General features: G+C 44.9%; 1 protein-coding gene across 1 annotated transcript; it reads left to right on the top strand.

Moving 5' to 3' along the window:
- The first annotated feature begins 158 nt into the window (after nt 1-158).
- Nucleotides 159-662, top strand: LOC126209825 (speckle-type POZ protein B-like). Its single transcript, XM_049938957.1, has one exon. It carries the CDS (start codon nt 159-161, stop codon nt 660-662), a length of 504 nt encoding a protein of 167 aa, XP_049794914.1.
- Nucleotides 663-20,550: the final 19,888 nt, after the last annotated feature.

The raw sequence follows: 20,550 nt of genomic DNA, 5'->3' as shown, positions 1-20,550 counted from the left end.
TGATATTCGAGTGCGAAGTGGAGATTGTGTGCGTCGTGTGGGACGATTTCCCAAGCCTTTCCGCTCCGGAGACGCAGCCCGTCCTCGCTAGAGACTTCGCCAACTTGTTGGAGTCCCAGGACTTTGCGGACTTCATTCTCCACGCCGGAGACGTCAGGATGAAAGCGCACAAAGCCGTGCTGGCCGCCCGCAGTCCCTTCTTTGCCAGGATGTTGCAGCAGAACACGAAGGAAGCGCAAGAAAACTATGTCAACATCGAGGGCGCGGAACCCGAAGTGGTGGCCGAGGCACTGCGCTACATGTATTCCGGCCACGCCCTGGCCCTGCGCGATATGGCCCAGGGTTTGCTGGTGTTTGCGGACCGCTACGACCTGCGTGAGCTGAAGAACCAATGCGAGGTGGAACTGGCTAGGCGCCTCACCGTAGACAACGCCGTCACTTACGCCATCTTGGGCGTCGCCAACTCGTGTTACGTCTTACAGAAGGCGTCTGTCGACTTCATAAGGCGGCATTTATGGGAGGTGATGGGCACTACAGCGTGGAATGAGGCCATTCACAGAGATCCTGCCTCTCTCGAGAAGATCAGCTTATCGCAATGCGGTTGTAACACAACTCAGACCCTACCTAACTGTTTACTGATTCATTCTTTCGAAGTTCATTAATATGATCTTCATTCATACAGACTTCCCCCATGAACCATGGACCTTGCCGTTGGTGGGGAGGCTTGCGTGCCTCAGCGATACAGATGGCCGTACCGTAGGTGCAACCACAACGGAGGGGTATCTGTTGAGAGGCCAGACAAACATGTGGTTCCTGAAGAGGGGCAGCAGCCTTTTCAGTAGTTGCAGGGGCAACAGTCTGGATTTTTGACTGATCTGGCCTTGTAACATTAACCAAAACGGCCTTGCTGTGCTGGTACTGCGAACGGCTGAAAGCAAGGGGAAACTACAGCCGTAATTTTTCCCGAGGACATGCAGCTTTACTGTATGATTAAATGATGATGGCGTCCTCTTGGGTAAAATATTCCGGAGGTAAAATAGTCCCCCATTCGGATCTCCGGGCGGGGACTACTCAAGAGGACGTCGTTATCAGGAGAAAGAAAACTGGCATTCTACGGATCGGAGCGTGGAATGTCAGATCCCTTAATCGGGCAGGTAGGTTAGAAAATTTAAAAAGGGAAATGGATAGGTTAAAGTTAGATATAGTGGGAATTAGTGAAGTTCGGTGGCAGGAGGAACAAGACTTTTGGTCAGGTGATTACAGGGTTATAAATACAAAATCAAATAGGGGTAATGCAGGAGTAGGTTTAATAATGAATAAAAAAATAGGAGTGCGGGTTAGCTACTACAAACAGCATAGTGAACGCATTATTGTGGCCAAGATAGACACAAAGCCCATGCCTACTACAGTAGTACAAGTTTATATGCCAACTAGCTCTGCAGATGATGAAGAAATTGATGAAATGTATGACGAGATAAAAGAAATTATTCAGGTAGTGAAGGGAGACGAAAATTTAATAGTCATGGGTGACTGGAATTCGTCAGTAGGAAAAGGGAGAGAAGGAAACATAGTAGGTGAATATGGATTGTGGGGAAGAAATGAAAGAGGAAGCCGCCTTGTAGAATTTTGCACAGAGCATAACTTAATCATAGCTAACACTTGGTTCAAGAATCATAAAAGAAGGTTGTATACCTGGAAGAATCCTGGAGATACTAATAGGTATCAGATAGATTATATAATGGTAAGACAGAGATTTAGGAACCAGGTTTTAAATTGTAAGACATTTCCAGGGGCAGATGTGCATTCTGACCACAATCTATTGGTTATGAACTGCAGATTGAAACTGAAGAAACTGCAAAAAGGTGGGAATTTAAGGAGATGGGACCTAGATAAACTGAAAGAACCAAAGGTTGTAGAGAGTTTCAGGGAGAGCATAAGGGAACAATTGACAGGAATGGGGGAAAGAAATACAGTAGAAGAAGAATGGGTAGCTCTGAGGGATGAAGTAGTGAAGGCAGCAGAGGATCAAGTAGGTAAAAAGACGAGGGCTAATAGAAATCCTTGGGTAACAGAAGAAATATTGATTGATGAAAGGAGAAAATATAAAAATGCAGTAAATGAAGCAGGCAAAAGAGAATACAAACATCTCAAAAATGAGATCGACAGAAAGTGCAAAATGGCTAAGCAGGGATGGCTAGAGGACAAATGTAAGGATGTAGAGGCTTGTCTCACTAGGGGTAAGATAGATACTGCTTACAGGAAAATTAAAGAGACCTTTGGAGAGAAGAGAACCACTTGTATGAATATCAAGAGCTCAGATGGCAACCCAGTTCTAAGCAAAGAAGGGAAGGCAGAAAGGTGGAAGGACTATATAGAGGGTTTATACAAGGGCGATGTACTTGAGGACAATATTATGGAAATGGAAGAGGATGTAGATGAAGATGAAATGGGAGATAAGATACTGCGTGAAGAGTTTGACAGAGCACTGAAAGACCTGAGTCGAAACAAGGCCCCAGGAGTAGACAACATTCCATTAGAACTACTGATGGCCTTGGGAGAACCAGTCATGACAAAACTCTACCATCTGGTGAGCAAGACGTATGAGACAGGCGAAATACCCACAGACTTCAAGAAGAATATAATAATTCCAATCCCAAAGAAATCAGGTGTTGACAGATGTGAAAATTACCGAACTATCAGTTTAATAAGTCACAGCTGCAAAATACTAACGCGAATTCTTTACAGACGAATGGAAAAACTGGTAGAAGCGGACCTCGGGGAAGATCAGTTTGGATTCCGTAGAAATGTTGGAACACGTGAGGCAATACTAACCTTACGACCTATCTTAGAAGAAAGATTAAGAAAAGGCAAACCTACGTTTCTAGCATTTGTAGACTTAGAGAAAGCTTTTGACAACGTTAACTGGAATACTCTCTTTCAAATTCTGAAAGTGGCAGGGGTAAAATACAGGGAGCGAAAGGCTATTTACAATTTGTACAGAAACCAGATGGCAGTTATAAGAGTCGAGGGGCATGAAAGGGAAGCAGTGGTTGGGAAAGGAGTGAGACAGGGTTGTAGCCTCTCCCCGATGTTATTCAATCTGTATATTGAACAAGCAGTAAAGGAAACAAAAGAAAAATTCGGAGTAGGTATTAAAATTCATGGAGAAGAAGTAAAAACTTTGAGGTTCGCCGATGACATTGTAATTCTGTCAGAGACAGCAAAAGACTTGCAAGAGCAGTTAAACGGAATGGACAGTGTCTTGAAAGGAGGATATAAGATGGACATCAACAAAAGCAAAACGAGGATAATGGAATGTGGTCAAATTAAATCGGGTGATGCTGAGGGGATTAGATTAGGAAATGAGACACTTAAAGTAGTAAAGAAGTTTTGCTATTTAGGGAGTAAAATAGCTGATGATGGTCGAAGTAGAGAGGATATAAAATGTAGACTGGCAATGGCAAGGAAATCGTTTCTGAAGAAGAGAAATTTGTTAACATCGAGTATAGATTTAAGTGTCAGGAAGTCGTTTCTGAAAGTATTTGTATGGAGTGTAGCCATGTATGGAAGTGAAACATTGACGATAACTAGTGTGGACAAGAAGAGAATAGAAGCTTTCGAAATGTGGTGCTACAGAAGAATGCTGAAGATAAGGTGGGTAGATCACGTAACTAATGAGGAGGTATTGAATAGGATTGGGGAGAAGAGAAGTTTGTGGCACAACTTGACAAGAAGAAGGGATCGGTTGGTAGGACATGTATTGAGGCATCAAGGGATCACAAATTTAGCATTGGAGGGCAGCGTGGAGGGTAAAAATCGTAGAGGGAGACCAAGAGATCAATACACTAAGCAGATTCAGAAGGATGTAGGTTGCAGTAGGTACTGGGAGATGAAGAAGCTTGCACAGGATAGAGTAGCATGGAGAGCTGCATCAAACCAGTCTCAGGACTGAAGACCACAACAACATTCATACAGATGGCTCTAAGACCAATGACGGTGTCGGGTGTTCTTTTATTGTCGGGGCACACAGTTTCAAATGCCGGCTCCATGGCCATTGTTCGGTCATCACAGCTGAACTATTTGCCCTCTATCAGGCTGTTCTTTACATTCGCCGCCGCCGACATTCTGCTTATGTCATCTGCTCCGATTCCGTGAGCGCCATCCAGAGCCTCAGTGATCCGTACCCGGTTCACCCTCTCGTGCACCGGATCCAACGCTCTCTTCAGCAGCTGGCGGACGACGGTTCTCCGGTTAGCTTTATGTGGGTTCCTGGCCATGTCGGTATCCCTGGGAACGAAACTGCAGATGCCGCGGCCGAGGCTGCGGTCCTCCAGCTTCGGACAGCTTCTTGTTGTGTGCCTTCATCTGATTTTAGCAGGGTCATTTGTCAGCGCATTTTATCGCTGTGGCATGCCGATTGGTCTACACTTACTGAAAACAAGCTTCGGGTCTTGAAACCTCTCCCCACGGCTCGGACGACCTCTTCACGCGGGAGGAGGTCGTTTTGGCCCGGTTACGAATTGGACACTGACGCTTCAGCCACCGCCATCTGCAGACGGCTGCGCCGGCGCCGTTCTCCCCGTGTGGGCAATTGCTGACGGTACGCCACATTTTAACGTCCTGTCCGAATTTTAATACACTGCGCGTTGATCTTGGCCTGCCACGTACTCTGGATGAAATTTTAGCGGATGACCCAGGAGCAGCTGTTCGCGTTTTTCGTTTCATCCACTTCACGAACCTGTCTAAGGACATTTGATTATGCTGTTTTCTTTTAATCCCTTGCCTGTTAATGTGCCTTTTATCGTGTTGTCCCTTTTAGTTGCTGTTTTAACCTTGTGCCTCGCAGTGCATTCATAACTTAGTCTGGGCGCTAATGACCACTGTAGTTGTGCGCCCTAAAACCGCAAAAAAAGATTCATTTTTGCTTTCTGTTTATTCAAGATTATATCGTTGAGCTTTTGTAATTATTATTAATTCAATACTGTATAAAACATGTATAATCTATTCTCAGTTGAAAACGTTGATGTCTTTTAGATTGTAGGAAGTGTAATCTCTGTAATATGTACAATATGAGCAAATGATATGTTTTGTCTTTCTCTCATAATCTCTTTGATTATCTATAAAATTGAATAATTTTATTTAAATAATTTTCTGTAGAACTACCAACATGTGCAAACGATATGTTTTGTTTAAAGTGACTATTCGCCGTTATGTAAACTGCTGACCTTCATTTAGGGCTTTTAGTTATTTTCTGTGTAAAAGGTGGTGTGGTTCCCCTTGGGAACGGAACTGTGTAGCGCGCCGCGCAAAATGTGGTTGGCATGGATAGAAAGGTGGAACAAAGAGTCAGTCGGAGACGAGCTACTGAACCGCTAACAGCTCATGTAAAAGTTGTGATTTGTGCTGGTACCGAGAGGGGCTTTTAGTGCCGTTTTAATACATGTTAAAGCTTCGGATGAATGGAGTAATATGCTGGCAATACTCTGAAATTAATATCTATCTTCGCCACCAACAAATGACAGAGTCCAGCTTGTCTATCTGCACCTCCACCCAACAACATGCACTCGCAATCACTGAAAAGGGACGAAGAAATAGTAGAATTGTACAGTGAAGGTTCAGCTCACTGGATTTTTCAGTGTGCTCATATAAGGTAACTGATACCTGAACTCTTGTACCTACCCTGATTTTTTTATCCTCAGTCACTTATCCAGTCAGGGTCCTTCCCATGTTAAAGTGCTCACCTAGTATCCTAATTGAAAGAGTATCAAAGCCCAGTGTGTTATATTAAAAGGCCTCTTTAAAACATTACAAGTTTTGGTTAAAATTAATGTGGATACAGAATGTGTCATGGTAACTGTTCGTTGAAGTAAATTTTGCAGTCAAAGTTGTTGCTTAAAATATCTGTGGGTTTTCAAAGAATTATCGGAAATAAAGAAGCAGATAAATTCAATTAGGTCTTAAACCAATTTGCTGTAGAATACTTGGTAATTTCCAAGAATGATTGCCTATCGAAGTAGGTGCGTCCAAACGACACATATTGAACGTGCGATAGTAAATCGATCATGCGACTCCGGTGGCGGGTGTTGTGATAAATTATTTATGACTGTCATTTTTATCTGTTTTCCGTCATTCCCTTACTTGCTCTAAATTACATACCTCCGTGAATTATTTGTGAGTTGCTAGGGAAAGCCAGACGATTTATGTCGACAGTGAGTGGGATGTCTGGTGTTCTTGATGTTTCTTCGGCGGATTCTCCCACATGGAAGAATCTAATTCCATGTTTATAAAGTGTAGAAAATTGTTCGACTTTTTGTCGCAAATATGAAGTACTACTTGACGAGGAAAGAAGACTGTGGTGGTGCGAAGTGTAAGATTAGTTTCGATGCTGAAATACCGTTACAATTTCATTGCGGACAGTGCGGAAAACGAACGAGTATCAGGAAGAATACATGCTTCGACTCTTCCAAATTATCCATACAGACCACCGTATGGACTTCCACGTGACGACAACACCGACGACGAGAAAGGTAGGTCATCTCCTTTGCATTTACAGGTATTTTTGTAACGCTCTTCTTTTGTCGTTGCTGTAATAACCAACGTAAACATACTCATAACGCCCGCCACCAGAGTCGCATGATCGATTTACGATCACACGTTCGATATCCATCGTTTGGACTCACCGACTTCGACAGGCAATCATTCTTGGAAATTACCGAATACTTACTCATACTGAAGCTACAAAATTATGTTCAGTAAATGAATAATGCAGCTTGTTGTCCACTGTACCAGGTGAGTCAATGCCTGATGTTTTACGTTAACTTGTGTCTTACTGCAGTAACAGGTCAAATTACTGATAAAAGTTTCATGGTTATGTTTGCTAAAATAAAGATCCCATGTGCATAGGAAAGAGCATATCGTTAGTGTAATAGGACCTACAGTTTGTTTATTGTGCTCACTAGTAGGAAACATTTGATAGATAGATTACAGTAACTGCTTTCGGTCATAGATCAGTGAGAAAGTGTTTGTCAGTGGATTTCATTTAAATTTTATTCTAAGTGGAAAGGCATTTAGCTGAGAAAGACTTAACCTATGCCCAATTCATAATTTTGTAGTGAACTATATTTACCTTTTTTGTTAGATAGGAAAATGTTTGAAAAGTGAGACAGAACCTATGTCCAATGTATGATTCTATGGTGAATATTAATAGTAATATTGTTGAGACCATCCTGTTTGACTAAGCACTGAAGACTATAGCGTGTGTCAATATCTGTTGTACTTGGCAAATAGTTTGTTCTGCTCTGACTATCAGCTCCAACCTTAACGTTAACATATGCTTGTGCTGGAGTTCATTGCACTCTCATGTGGCAAAGTATAGGTTGTGTTTGTCCATTAAAGTTACTCATATCCATTTTTTTGAATAGGAATGTTACTCATTCTTATGCCTAACTAGGCTGGCGACCGTTTTCTTTATCATTTGTAGAGTGTGGATAGGTAAATTTTATTTTTTACCATTTAAACATTTACGTAATTCTGACTTTCCCTTCTGATAAGCCACTTCCGTTAGGTACATCACGGTCAACATAACAGAATTCCTTCCAGAGGGTAACACTGCTCTGCTTCTTTATACTATAATTGCTTTGACTAATAATTTAGTGATACAGCTTTGAGGTTATGGTATAACAGTAGCGGACAGTAGTGTTATAGGGTCTCAGAGGTAAATTTTCACACATACACGTCCGCCGCTCGTGGTCTAGGGGCTAGCGTTGATGCCTCTGGATCACAGGGACCCGTGTTTGATTCCCGACTGGGTTGGGGATATTCTCTACCTGGGGACTGGGTTTTGTGTTGTCATCATCATCATCATCATCATCATTTGTGAGAGTGACTAGATTGGATTGTGAAAAGAAAATGGACTGTGTAAGAATTGGAACTTTGTACATGCGCTGATGACTGCTCAGCTAAGTGGCCCACAAACCAAACATCCTCATCACACCTATATACACTATCTGATCAGAACTGTCTGGACACCGCACGTAATGCCGAACTGAGCACTTGATGTCACGAGAAGCAGACTCGCCAGTATAAAAGGAGGCGGAGAGTAGGGCGTTGTCGGTAGAGGAGCGGTAGAAGCAGAATCTGAAGGTTAGGTGAGTTTAGTGACTTGGAATGTGGACTAGTCACTGGACGTCACAGTGACCGGCAAGCAAACATTTGAGTGTGAGGTTGAAAGTTCATTCTTTAGTAGGGCTCATAAAGTGCTGTGTTAACAGTTATGAGAGGAAAAATAAAAGAGGCTTGCTGCTGGATGGTCGGGAGATGAGGGGTCCAGGTGAGGTAACGATCGAGGGTGAGGCCAAGATATTTCAGGGTGGGGCTGAGCTGGATGGGACAACCATAAATGGTGAGGTAGAAATCGTGGAGCCGGAAGGAGCAGGTGGTGCGGCCTATGATGATTGTCTGGGTTTTGGAGGGGCTGAGATGAAGGAACCACCGAGTGGTGAACTGGCCAAGGTGGAGGGTGCATTGGGACCATTGAAGGGTAGGATAGAGAGCCAGGAAGGCTGTGTCATCAGCATATTGGAGGAGGTGGACAGGAGGGTGTGGCCAGGGCATATCGGCGGTGTACAGGAGATAGAGGAAAGGGGAGAGGATGGAGTCCTGGGGGATGCGATCAGTGAGATAAAAGATACGGGAGAGGGTGTTGTGGAGGGTGACATTGGAAGGATGGCATGAGAGGAAGGAAGCGACCAGAGAGACAAAATTGATAGGCAGGGTGTAGGTTTTGAGTTTAAAGAGGAGACTGGGGGTGCCATACACGGTTGTACGCATTTAGGAGGTTGAGGGAAACAAAAATGTTGGAGCAACTGGAGTTAAGCTGGAGGGAGAGAAGGTGGACGAGGATAAGGAGTTCGTCTTTGGCAGAGAAGGAGAGTCGGAAGTCACACTAGGTGAGGGGGTGGTGATTAAGGTGCTGATGGATACGACAGAAGAGAATGGATTCGAAGACCTTACTGAAGAAGGAGGTGAGACTGATGGGACGATAGGAAGGGGTGACGGAAGGTTTTTTTTTGGGGGGGGGGTTGAGGAATAAGAGGACATGGGAAGTCTTCCGCAGGTCAGGGTAGAAGCCAGTAGAGAGGGTGACGTTGTAAAGATTGGCAAGGACAGTCAGTAAGGAGAAGGGGCTTTCTCGAAGGTGGCAGTAGGTGACACAGGCATGACCAGGGACCATGATGCATTTGGACCGGAGGATAAGTTTAATGTTTTGTGCTGTGATTGGAGTGTTATGTCGGAGGGGGCAACTGCACCAAGCACTGGAGACTAGACAAATACTCGTGCGTGTTCTCGAAATTTGGCCACAATACAAAACATAAATTACGAAGTCACAGGAACTTCATTTAATGCACAAGAAGGAACACAGTTAATCTCGAATGGAAATTAGTACTTTTTAGCGACTGGGAAGTTAACAGCAGTATGCAAACTATCCTAAGAAACTAGAAAGAATAGGTCTCAAAGAACAGCAGTCATAGAAATTCATATTAATCGAGGAGCGCTGAACCAACGTGAACACAGGTCCCCTGGTGGAAGGTGTGCGAACTCTTTGACACATGGCGTGTGTACATCAGCTGACAGCAACTAGCGATGTTCTCATTTCAGTAGAAGTTACAAGTGTAACAGCAGAGCATACAACTTTGTATCCACTGTTATTACAGTTACTCTGAGCTGACAAAAGTCATGGGATAATGATGGGATAATGATGTGCACGTATACAAATGGCGGTATTGTCCCATGCACAAGGTACAAAATGACAGTGTATACGCAGAGCTGTCATTTGTACTCACGTGAGTCATGCGTAAAGGTATCCAACGTGATTATGACCGCAAGACAGGAATTAACAGGCCTTAAACCCGGAATGGCAGTCGGAGCTAGACGCATGGGACGTTCCATTTGCGAAATCGTTACGGAATTCAATTTTCCAATATCAACAGTGTCAAGAGTGTATCAAGAATACCACATTTCAGGCTTTAACTCTCTCCACGGACAACGCAGTGACTGAGGACCTTCGCTTAACGAGCGAGAGCAGCGGCGTTTGCGTAGAGTTACCAGTGCTAACAGACAAGTAACAATGAATGAAACGATAGCAGAAATCAGTGTGGGCCATATGAACCTGTCCGTTAGGGCAATGCGGCGAAATTTGGCGTTAATGGGCTAAGGCAGCAGACGACCGATGCGAGTGTCTTCGTTAACAGTACATCACCTGCAACGCCTCTCCTGAGCTATTCATCATATAGATTGGACCTAGACGACTGGAAAACAGTGATCCTGTCAAATGAGTCCCGATTTCAGTTGGTTAGAGTTGATGGCAGGTTTAGACTGTGGCACAGACCCCACAAAGCCACGGACTCAAATTGTCAACAAGGCACTGTGCAAGCTGGTGTTGCTCCGTAATGGTGCGGGTTGTGTTTACGTGGAGTAGGCTGGTCCAACTGAATCGATCATTGACTGGAAATGGTTATTTTCGGCTATCTGGGCACCATCTGCAGCCATTCACAGACTTCACGTTCCCAAACAACGATGAAATTTTTTATGGATGATACTGCGCCATGTCACCGGAGCACAATTGTTGACGATTGGTTTGAAGAACATTGTGGAAAGTTCGAACGGATGAACTGGTCATCCAGACCGCCTGACATGGCTCCCACCGAACATTTATGGAATATAATCAAGAGGTCAGTTCATGCACAAAACACGGTACATGCAACACTTCCGAGTTATGGACGACTGTAGAGGCAGCATGGATCAATATTTCTGTAGGGGAATTCTAATGACTTGTTGAGTCCGTGCCACAGTGAGTCGCTGCACTACACCAGGAGAAAAGAGGTGCGACACGATGTTAGGAGTACCCCACGACTTTTCTCACCTCAGTATACATGTCCATGACCTTCCTGTACCGTGTAAGGAAGGGAAGGTGGAAATTTAGATTTTCAAGGAGACTTAAGGGCTAACCAACCGAGCGAGGTGGCGCAGTGGTTAAACACTGGACTCGCATTCGGGAGGACGACGGTTCAATCCCGCGTCCGGCCATCCTGATTTAGGTTTTCCGTGATTTCCCTAAATCGCTCCAGGCAAATGCCGGGATGGTTCCTTTCAAAGGGCACGGCCGACTTCCTTCCCTGTCCTTCCCTAATCCAATGAGACCGATGACCTCGCTGTCTGGTCTCCTTCCCCAAAACCAACCAACCAAGGGCTAACCAAAACCTATCTCCAAGAGGCAAAATTCCAAGTATCGCTGATAGACACTTGTAAAAGTAGTTTGTGTAAGTGTTATATTGGCCTATAATATGTGCGATGAATAACTCGTGATCAAACACTGTTTTCCATTCACACTTTATTTACCGCTTTTAGAAACTTAGTTTTGATAAGTTATTTCTCTTTAGAATCGAAAACATATTTTCAGGTTAATCTGGAAACGTAGTTACAATGCATAAACATGTAGAAATAAACTGCATGTTAGAAGGAAAAAGAACATGAAAGATGTTGGCAGAAAGCAGGCCGTAGTAATGTTTCAATGCAACACAAATAAGGGGTATAATACAAAGAGGATCCATATTCTTAGATTTCAGTAAAGCATTTGACACGGTGCACACTTCAGGTATGAGCATTCAGAGTAGGTTTCCAGATACGTGAGTGGCCCAAAGGCTTCTTAAGGGGAGTTTTACTATCTTCGGCTCGAAAAAAGCATGTTCTTTTGAGAATTTTTTTCTCGGGATGTGGTATAGATATCAATGTCAAATTTAGTCAAAATGTTCATTGATATTTCCTCTACAAACTGGAATTTTTTCGGCCGGAAATGTCGAAGATCAAAGGCGGAGGTTCAGTCGGAACGAAACAAAATATCGATGTAGACCTTTACGCGTGGTATGTCACAGGTCAGCCGGCTCGTCTGAAATCAAACTTGAGTTGACGTTAGCGAAGTATATAAGATCCTTTAGGAGTTGTACGTCGCTTACGTTATTTGGACCTTAGGAAACAGAATGGCGGCCATCAGAAAAAAATAGAGTTTTTTCATCGATTTTTCGACTTCGTCGACCAAATAAAAATATTTATGGTAGATGGATCGGAATAAAAGTGGTACAACTCCTAGACAATTTAGTTAGCTTCCTCGGAACCAAAGAATCATGCCAATCGGTTCAGTGGATTTGAAGTTACCATACCGCGCGATTAAAAAAAAAAGTAATTTCGAGAAAAACGCGTTTCAAGTTTCGACTACATATAAATGCAATATTATGCAAATTACATTCAATCTGCTAATCCGGGCCCATAAAGTAGTCCTTCCTCTTCCTCATAAAGGGCGGTCTGCTCGATCTCGGCCATCCTGCGCTGCTGCAGAGCCGCTCGTACGGCCGGTGACAGGCGGTTTTCGGTCGCTTGAAGCCGGTGGTCGTCCGAATGCTTGGCGAACTGCGTCGAGTAGAGTCCCAGGGTAACGTCCATCGTTGTCGTTGTCTTCAGAATTGCTGAATACCCTTTGTTGAAGCAGTCTTAGCACCAGAATGCAAATGCTTGGTGGCTAACTTCCAAACACACGTGTTCAAACTTTCATTTGAATTTTATGTGTTTCCTCCCAAACACCTGTACAATAGATCGTCATCCGAAAGAAAAAAAAACTTGTGCGTGAGAAAGTCCGATTTCAGGCAGGTGCATTCTTTTGTTCAACCGCCAATAACAAACATTCCCGTTCCGGATTCGGAAAAACCGTTTGAGGGGTGGATTCTAAACACTTTTATGGATCCAAAAATGCAATTTTAAAAAAATCGATTTTTGGAACCAAAAGGTAGTAAACCTCTCCTTAAGTAACAGAACTAAGTTTGTTGTCGTCGACGGAGACTGTTCATCAGAGACAAGAATATTGTCAGGAGTGCCCCATGGAAGTGTGACAGAACACACATTATTCTCTGTGTACATAAATGATCTCTCGGACAGGGCGGGCAGCAGTGCCCGGTGGTTTTTCGATGATGCTGAGGCGTATGGGAAACTGTCATCATTCAGTGATTGTAGGAATTTACAAGATTAGTTAGACAAATTTACTAGTTAGTGTATTATTGGCAGCTGGCTCTAAACGTGGAAAAATCTAAGTTAATGCGGATGAGTATGGAAAAAACCAGTAATGTCCGGATACAACCTTAGTAGTGCCCTGTCTGGCACAGCCAAGTCGGTTAAATATTTTGGCGTAGCAAAGCGATATGAAATGGAACGAGAAAGCGAGGGTTGTGGTAGGGGAGACGATGGTCGACTTCAGTTTATTGGTAGAATTTTGGGAAAGTGTGGTCCATCTGTAAAGGAGACCGAATGTAGGACACTTGTGCGACCCATTCTTGAGTGCTGCTCAAGTGTGTGGAATCCGCACCAGGTCAGACTGAAGGAAGACACTGAAACAGTTCATAGGTGGGCTGTTTGATTTGACACTGTGAAAGAAGAGTTTGTGCCCGGAAGGGAGGATATGATTGTTACATCCCACACCTGAGACCAAATGTAAAAGAGTATGTGTTTGGGGATGGGGAGAGAAACTTCTGACACCAATGTTAATGTATAAAATGGCAGGGAAGGGGGAAGGAGGTTGTTAAGTATGCCTCGTGGCGGCAGTGTGCAGCAGGTGGAGCGGTCAGGATTTGAGAGTGGGCATCCAGGGCTCCCGTTCAACGACAAAACTGGGAATTAAGTACAATAAAGAGGATATATTTCAATATGTGGAATAAAAAGGACGCGCTTAGCGTCGGAATTTAGCAGGTTTAGGCCAGTCTAGGAGGTCGAACAATTAAATGAAATGGGCAACGGAAGGAGAAGCGGTTCATGTTGACTTACGTTCTACATCTACATCTACATCCATACTCCGCAAGCCACCTGACAGTGTGTGGCGGGGGGTACCTTGAGTACCTCTATCGGTTCTTCCTTCTATTCCAGTCTCGTATTGTTTGTAGAAAGAAGGATTGTCGGTATGCCTCTGTGTGGGCTCTAATCTCTCTGATTTTATCCTCATCGCGAGATATACGTAGGAGGGAGCAATATACTGCTTGACTCCTCGGTGAAGGTATGTTCTCGAAACTTCAACAAAAGCCCGTACCGAGCTACTGAGCGTCTCTCCTGCAGAGTCTTCGTAACGCTTTCGCGATTACTAAATGATCCTGTAACGAAGTGCGCTGCTCTCCGTTGGATCTTCTCTTCTATCAACCCAATCTGGTACGGATCCCACACCGGTGAGCAGTATTCAAGCAGTGGGCGAACATGTGTGCTGTAACCTAATTCCTTTGTTTTCGGATAGCATTTCCTTCGGTTTCTTCCAATGAATCTCAGTCTGGCATCTGCTTTACTGACGATTAATTTTATACAGTCATTCCATTTTAAATCACTCCTTATGCGTACTCCCAGTTAATTTATGGAATTAACTGCTTCCTGTTGCTGACCTGCTATATTGTAGCTAAATGATAAGGGATCTTTCTTTCTATGTATTCGCAGCACATTACACTTGTCTACATTGAGATTCAGTTGCCATTCCCTGCACCATGCGTCAGTTCGTTGCAGATCCACCTGCATTTCAGTACAATTTTTCATTGTTACAACCTCTCGATATACTACAGTATCATCCGCAAAAAGCCTCAGTGAACTTCCGAACTTATCCACAAGGTCATTTATGTATATTGTGAATAGCAACAGTCCTATGACACATTCCCCTGTGGCACACCTGAAATCTCTCTTACTTCGGAAAACTTCTCTCCATTGAGAATGACATGCTGCGTTCTGTTATCTAGGAACTCTTCAATCCAATCACACAACTGGTCTGATAGTCCATATACTCTTACTTTGTTTATTACACGACTGCGGGGAACTGTATCAAACGCCTTGTGGAAGTCAAGAAACACGGCATCTACCTGGGAACCCGTGTCTATGGCCCTCTGAGTCTCGTGGACGAATAGCGCGAGCTGGGTTTCACACGATCGTCTTTTTCGAAACCAATGCTGATTCCTACAGAGTAGATTTATAGTCTCCAGAAAAGTCATTATACTCGAACATAGTACGTGTTCCAAAATTCTGCAACTGATCGACGTTAGAGATATAGGTCTACAGTTCTGCACATATGTTCGACGTCCCTTCTTGGAAATGGGGATGACCTGTGCCCTTTTCCAATATTTTGGAACGCTACGCTCTTCTAGAGACCTACGGTACACCTCTGCAAGAAGGGGGACAAGTTCCTTCGCGTACTCTGTGTAAATTTCGCGCCAAACACATAAGAATGGCGCTAGCAGCGCCACTGTGAGATTACTGATCAGGTCTGCTTCAAATACACACTGTAAAAGTCTTCAGCGTTGGTTACCTTTTGAGACTGGACGTTGTGAGGCAAAGTTGGTCAACAATGCCCTTAAGTCGACAAAGATTCCATTATCAACAGGCCTCTGAGTTTGAACGAGGTTGCGTAATAGAGCTGGATGTTTCTTCCGTGATATTGCAGAAAGACGTGACAGGACTGTAGCCGCTGCGCATAACTGCTGATAGTGGTGGTCTCGAGAATGTACGGTAGCAAGAATACCAGGCTCCAGGAGCGCACGTGGCACTACTGAGAGGGAAGACCATCGTGTTTGGCGTAGGGCTCTAGCACATGGTAATGCATCTGTAGCCGTAATTTGAGCAGCAGTCGGTACCTCTGTGATAAAACGAACTGTCACCAGTCGATTATCTGAAGGACAGCTGTAAGCCAGATGTCCTGTAGCGTGTACTCCAATGACGCCAAACCACCCCCATTTTCGACTACACTGGTGTCAAGCGAGGGCTCACTGGAGGGCGGGGTAGAGATGTGTTGTTTTTTCTGATGAACGTCGGTACTGCCTCGGTGCCAGTGATGGTGGCCAGTTGAGGGCCAGCAGCCAACGTATCAGCATTCTAGACACGCTTTCCCCCACACTTGGAGTTACACTGTGGGGTGTGATTTCGTTTGACAGCAGGAACTCTGTCGTGGTTATCCCATGCACCCTGATTGCAAATCTGTAGGCCTGATGATTCGAGCTGTTATGCTCCCATTCATGAACAGCATTCCACGTGGTGTTTTCCAACAGAACAACGCTCTCCCACATAACGCTGTTGTAGTCCTACATGCTCTACAGACCACTGACATGTTGCCTTGGTCTGCTCAGTCACCAGATGTGTCTCCACGTGAGCACATATGGTTGGTTATTTTGGGGTATAAAGGGACCAAACTACAGGGTAATCTGTCCCTTTTTCCTCATACAAACAAGTCTCAAGGTGAAACAATTCTCAAAAGGTGTTGGGGGGAGCAAAAGGCGTAAAATTAACGGGTAACCACACTGAAACAGACAACGAAAGAAGCGAACCAAAAAGGAAAACTATACACGAAAAGTAAAAGTAGAGGAAGATATTAAAATAACAGATGGCCTGAACTGGCTGATGATAAGAATAAAAAGGATGAGCCAGCCATTCTGCAACACACTAAATTGTCAAGCCTAAAAGACAAGGCGAGATGAACACTCATAGGGAAAAGACGAACACTAAGGCAAGCAAAATGCAAAGGAGGTGTGACGAAGAGGTAAAATGGTGGAAGGATGGAGGCCTGGGAGAGAAGGCCAGACGCCTACCCTTAGATTGTATGATAACCTCCCCCCCCCCCCCCCCCACGAAGAAGGCGTAAAACTAAATCAGCCATTGAGGCATTGTTACCCAACAATATAGGTAAAATTAATGTAAAATTAACGGGATACTGGGAAGGTTAAAAGTTAATTTAGGTGGTGAGGTCAAGTACGAATGTTTGACATATAATTTGCAAGCAGTAGTTGCTGCTGGATCCACAATGGAGGGACGCAAGCTTCCACGAGGAGGCTGTTCACTGGGCTCGTTCGGAAAGCTACCGCCACAGGCCAAACTCCACAGTTGTGGATAGGGTCCAGCAGACGTAGTGCAGAGGGCGATGCTGAACCTTACACCAGAGTCTCATAGTCAATAAGGAACTGTACAAGGGCTTTTTACAGCTGTAGCTCTGTAGGACGATCAGCACCCAAGTCAGTGGGGCTCAGGTATCAAATAATATTAAGATGCCACCAGCACTTGTCCTTAGGCTGACATAGATGGGGAACCGAAGTTAAGCAGGTGTCGAAGACGAGATCCAAAAAGCAGTAACTGTACACTACATCAAGTAGTTGGTCATCGAAGTACAGTTGTGGATGGGAGTGGACAGTACGACAATGAGAGAAGTGCATGACACAAGCCTTGATGGCAGAAAACTGAAAGCCATGAATGAGGGCCCGCGACAGCGCCTTCCATTTGGCTCCCTGTAGCCACAAAAATATGAGAGGATCAGAAGGAAATACAGCGTATAGGAGGGGAGACAGTAAGGACCCTACTGCTACTGTGATACCATTGACAGCAACTAAAAAGAGTGGGACACTCAGGACAGAGTTCTGTTCAAAAAACTGGTTCAAATGGCTCTGAGCACTATGCGACTTAACTTCTGAGGTCATCAGTCGCCTAGAACTAATTAAACCTAACTAACCTAAGGACATCACACACATCCATGCCCGAGGCAGGATTCGAACCTGCGACCGGAGCGGTCACGCGGTTCCAGACTGAAGCGCCTAGACCGCACGGCCACACCGGCCGGCAGAGTTCTGTACACCCCAGTCTTTTGAATATGGGTTGCACTGTGGGAAGCACTGACACGAACTCTGAAAGTGTGGAGTGACAAGAAGTTCCATACAAAAACTGGGAGCAGACCCCAGACTCCCTACTCATGCAGAGTAGCGAGGATATGGTATCGCCAAGTGATATCGTAGGCCTTCATCAGGTAAAAAAAGACAACAACAAGGGGTTGTCGCCGGGAAAAGGCCGATCGAATAGCAGACTCCAGGAGGACCAAATTGTCGATGGTGGATCGCTCTTGGCGAAAACCGCCCTGGAATGGAGCCAAAAGGCCGCAAGACTCTAGAAGCCAACACATCCTCCAGCTCACCATGTGTTCGAGTAGGTTGCACAGAATGTTGGTGAGGCTGATAGGATGATAGCCAACCACATCTAGCGGGTTCTTACCAGGCATTATCACTGGAACGATGATACTTTCTCGCCATTGCGACGGGAATTCGCCTTTGCTCCAAATGCAGTTGAAGATGGCAACGAGGTGACGGTAATCTGCTGACAAATGTTTAAGCATTTGGGAATGTGTGTGGTCTGGGCCAGGGGTTGTGTCAGGACAGTCTGCAACGGCTCTGAGAAATTCCCATTCACTGAAGGGAGCATTATATCGCTCAGGGTGCCATGGAGCAGGATATAGGTGTTGTCGTTCCACCCGCTGTTTGAGGAGATGAAAGATGGGGCGGTAATCCTCAGATGCTGAGGTGCGAGCATAACGCTCAGCAAGATGCTCTGTGATTACGTTTGGATTCTCAGATACAACTCTATGTGCAGAAATTTCAGGTTCACCTGCAGCATTCTGATAGCAGTAAAGTCATTGGAGTTTGGTCCAAACCTGGAAAGGAGAGGTTCATGGAGACATAGCATTCCCAACACTCCTGCTTACATCATTTGATGAGTAGACCTGGGCATGGAAACGTTTGGAGGCAATGAGGTTCTTGAGGGAAAGGTGGAAGTGAAGCTGAAAGTGTCCGATTCAGCCTTGGGAAGAGGTAGTTTGGACTGGGGTAGGGACAGGAAGAGTGGAAAGTGGTCACTACCACACAGGTTGTCATGAGCTCTCCAGTGAATGGATTGGAGACGGCCAGGAATGCAAATCGAGAGATCAATGGCCGAATTTGGGAAATTAGTGCAGCGATACATGGGGTGGCGCTTCACCATCTGGAGGGAGGTAGATGTTACATATGATAATTTCCTGTTGTTCTCACCCTGCAGCCACAGCTTCTATAGGTGTTTGAAGGGGCACAGGTTCGCTACAGACAGAGTTAAGGACATAGGGACAAACTCCAGCTGACAGTCTGTCACAGTCAGTGCGGTTTCTGTAGTACCCCCAACAGCCACAAATGGTGGTGGTCAACATTGTGGGACACCAGATTTCCTGAAGGGCAATGCAAAAAGCAGGTGTAACGCTTAAGACTTGTTGTAACTCAGCCAGGTGGGAGAAAAAACCACCATAGTTCCACTGGAGGATGAAACTTTCTGTGGTCGGGGAAGGAATAAGAGACCGAGGAGGCAAATTGCACCTCAGTGCCACCTGCTGCCACTGGTATGCAGCCAGTACTACCAGCGAGATCTAGGTCCTCAGGGGATACCAGAATCTCCACCTCATCCTCGGACACAGAACTGTTAGGAAGCGGTGGTGCGGGGGCCACTGGAGTCTCCTAACAGACTTCTTGTTTGTCTGCCTTTTCGCCACTCTTCAGGGGCTTGCTAGGAGGTCTTCTTGGAAGTAGCTTCAGGGACAGAGGAAGACCGTGAAGCCCTTTGACCAGTAGCTAGGGGCTCTTTCAGCCACTAGCAGGTGTCCACTTGACCACAAGGGGCGGACTGTGGAAGGTAGAGTCCAAACGGAACCTTTCCACATAGGACAAGCCATAGGAGGCTGTTACTTCTCCAGCCGGGGGGAGAGAACCAATGTCCCTGGTATTTGGGGGGGGGGGGGGGGCGATGCTCCCAACAAGCATCCAAAGCAATAGAAGAAGATGTGGCCCCAACTAGCATGTGGGGGGATGAAGATGGTGAAAGATCTCTGTTGGATTCCTTTCATGTTAATTTCTTAAATCTGTTGTCATTTACGGCATAAATTCCTCTTCTAAATTTACTGTGGCGTTTCTGACTGTCTGGGAGGAGACTGAGCAGTGGAACGTGTTACTTTTACACATAAACAAGAACGATCTGTCACACTACTACACTTTAAAGCACAGTTTATATGTAATTCTTATATGTAATTCATGTCACACAGTCTCATACGGAACCTACATCCGCTTTATTTTATATACTGTATAATAAGATACTGTCATCCCCCTTCCCTTCTGTGTGAGAGGATGAATGAGCAAATGTATTTGTAGTTGCATGCTGAATGGTGGCAGACAAGCCTGTCTGCTAGAGAACAGTAGGACCAACGTCGGAACAGGTAGCTACGCTTTCTAAAAGCAGAGAGGTTTCTATGCTTAGTATGGTCCTGTCTGTCCCTTGTCATGTTGGTATAGGAAGCTGCCTCTCTGGTCACTTCCGTTTGTATTTGGGAAGCACGCTCGGTAGGAGCGCAGGTCAGTCGGTCCGCGGCGAGCGTCTGAAGTGGTAAGATCTCCGGCTAAGCGCGTGTCTGCTAAGTCCGCAGGACAATGGATTTCTTAAGTTCAGCCTAACTGAAAATTTAATCACCTTTATTTCAGGTTTATCTCTAAAATATCTAATGTTATCTTAAATTGCAACGCAGTGTAATTTGCGTGTGAAGTTCAGAATATCTTCCGGTAGTTGCTTTGCCACTACTTTGTGAGTAAAGTGGGACCACGTGTTGATCAGTAACTCTAACTAAGGTCATCAATCTTAAATGCGAATGTGCGTGAGATTATAACGTCT

This window comes from Schistocerca nitens, chromosome 10 (genome assembly GCF_023898315.1).
Source record: "Schistocerca nitens isolate TAMUIC-IGC-003100 chromosome 10, iqSchNite1.1, whole genome shotgun sequence".
Taxonomy (NCBI): domain Eukaryota; kingdom Metazoa; phylum Arthropoda; class Insecta; order Orthoptera; family Acrididae; genus Schistocerca; species Schistocerca nitens.
Note: the sequence above shows the minus strand (reverse complement) of the source record. Positions and strands in the feature narration are given on the sequence as shown.

Coding starts and splice junctions, on each gene's coding strand:
- LOC126209825 (XM_049938957.1), top strand. CDS start 159: ATGAAAGCGCACAAAGCCGTGCTGGCCGCCCGCAGTCCCTTCTTTGCC.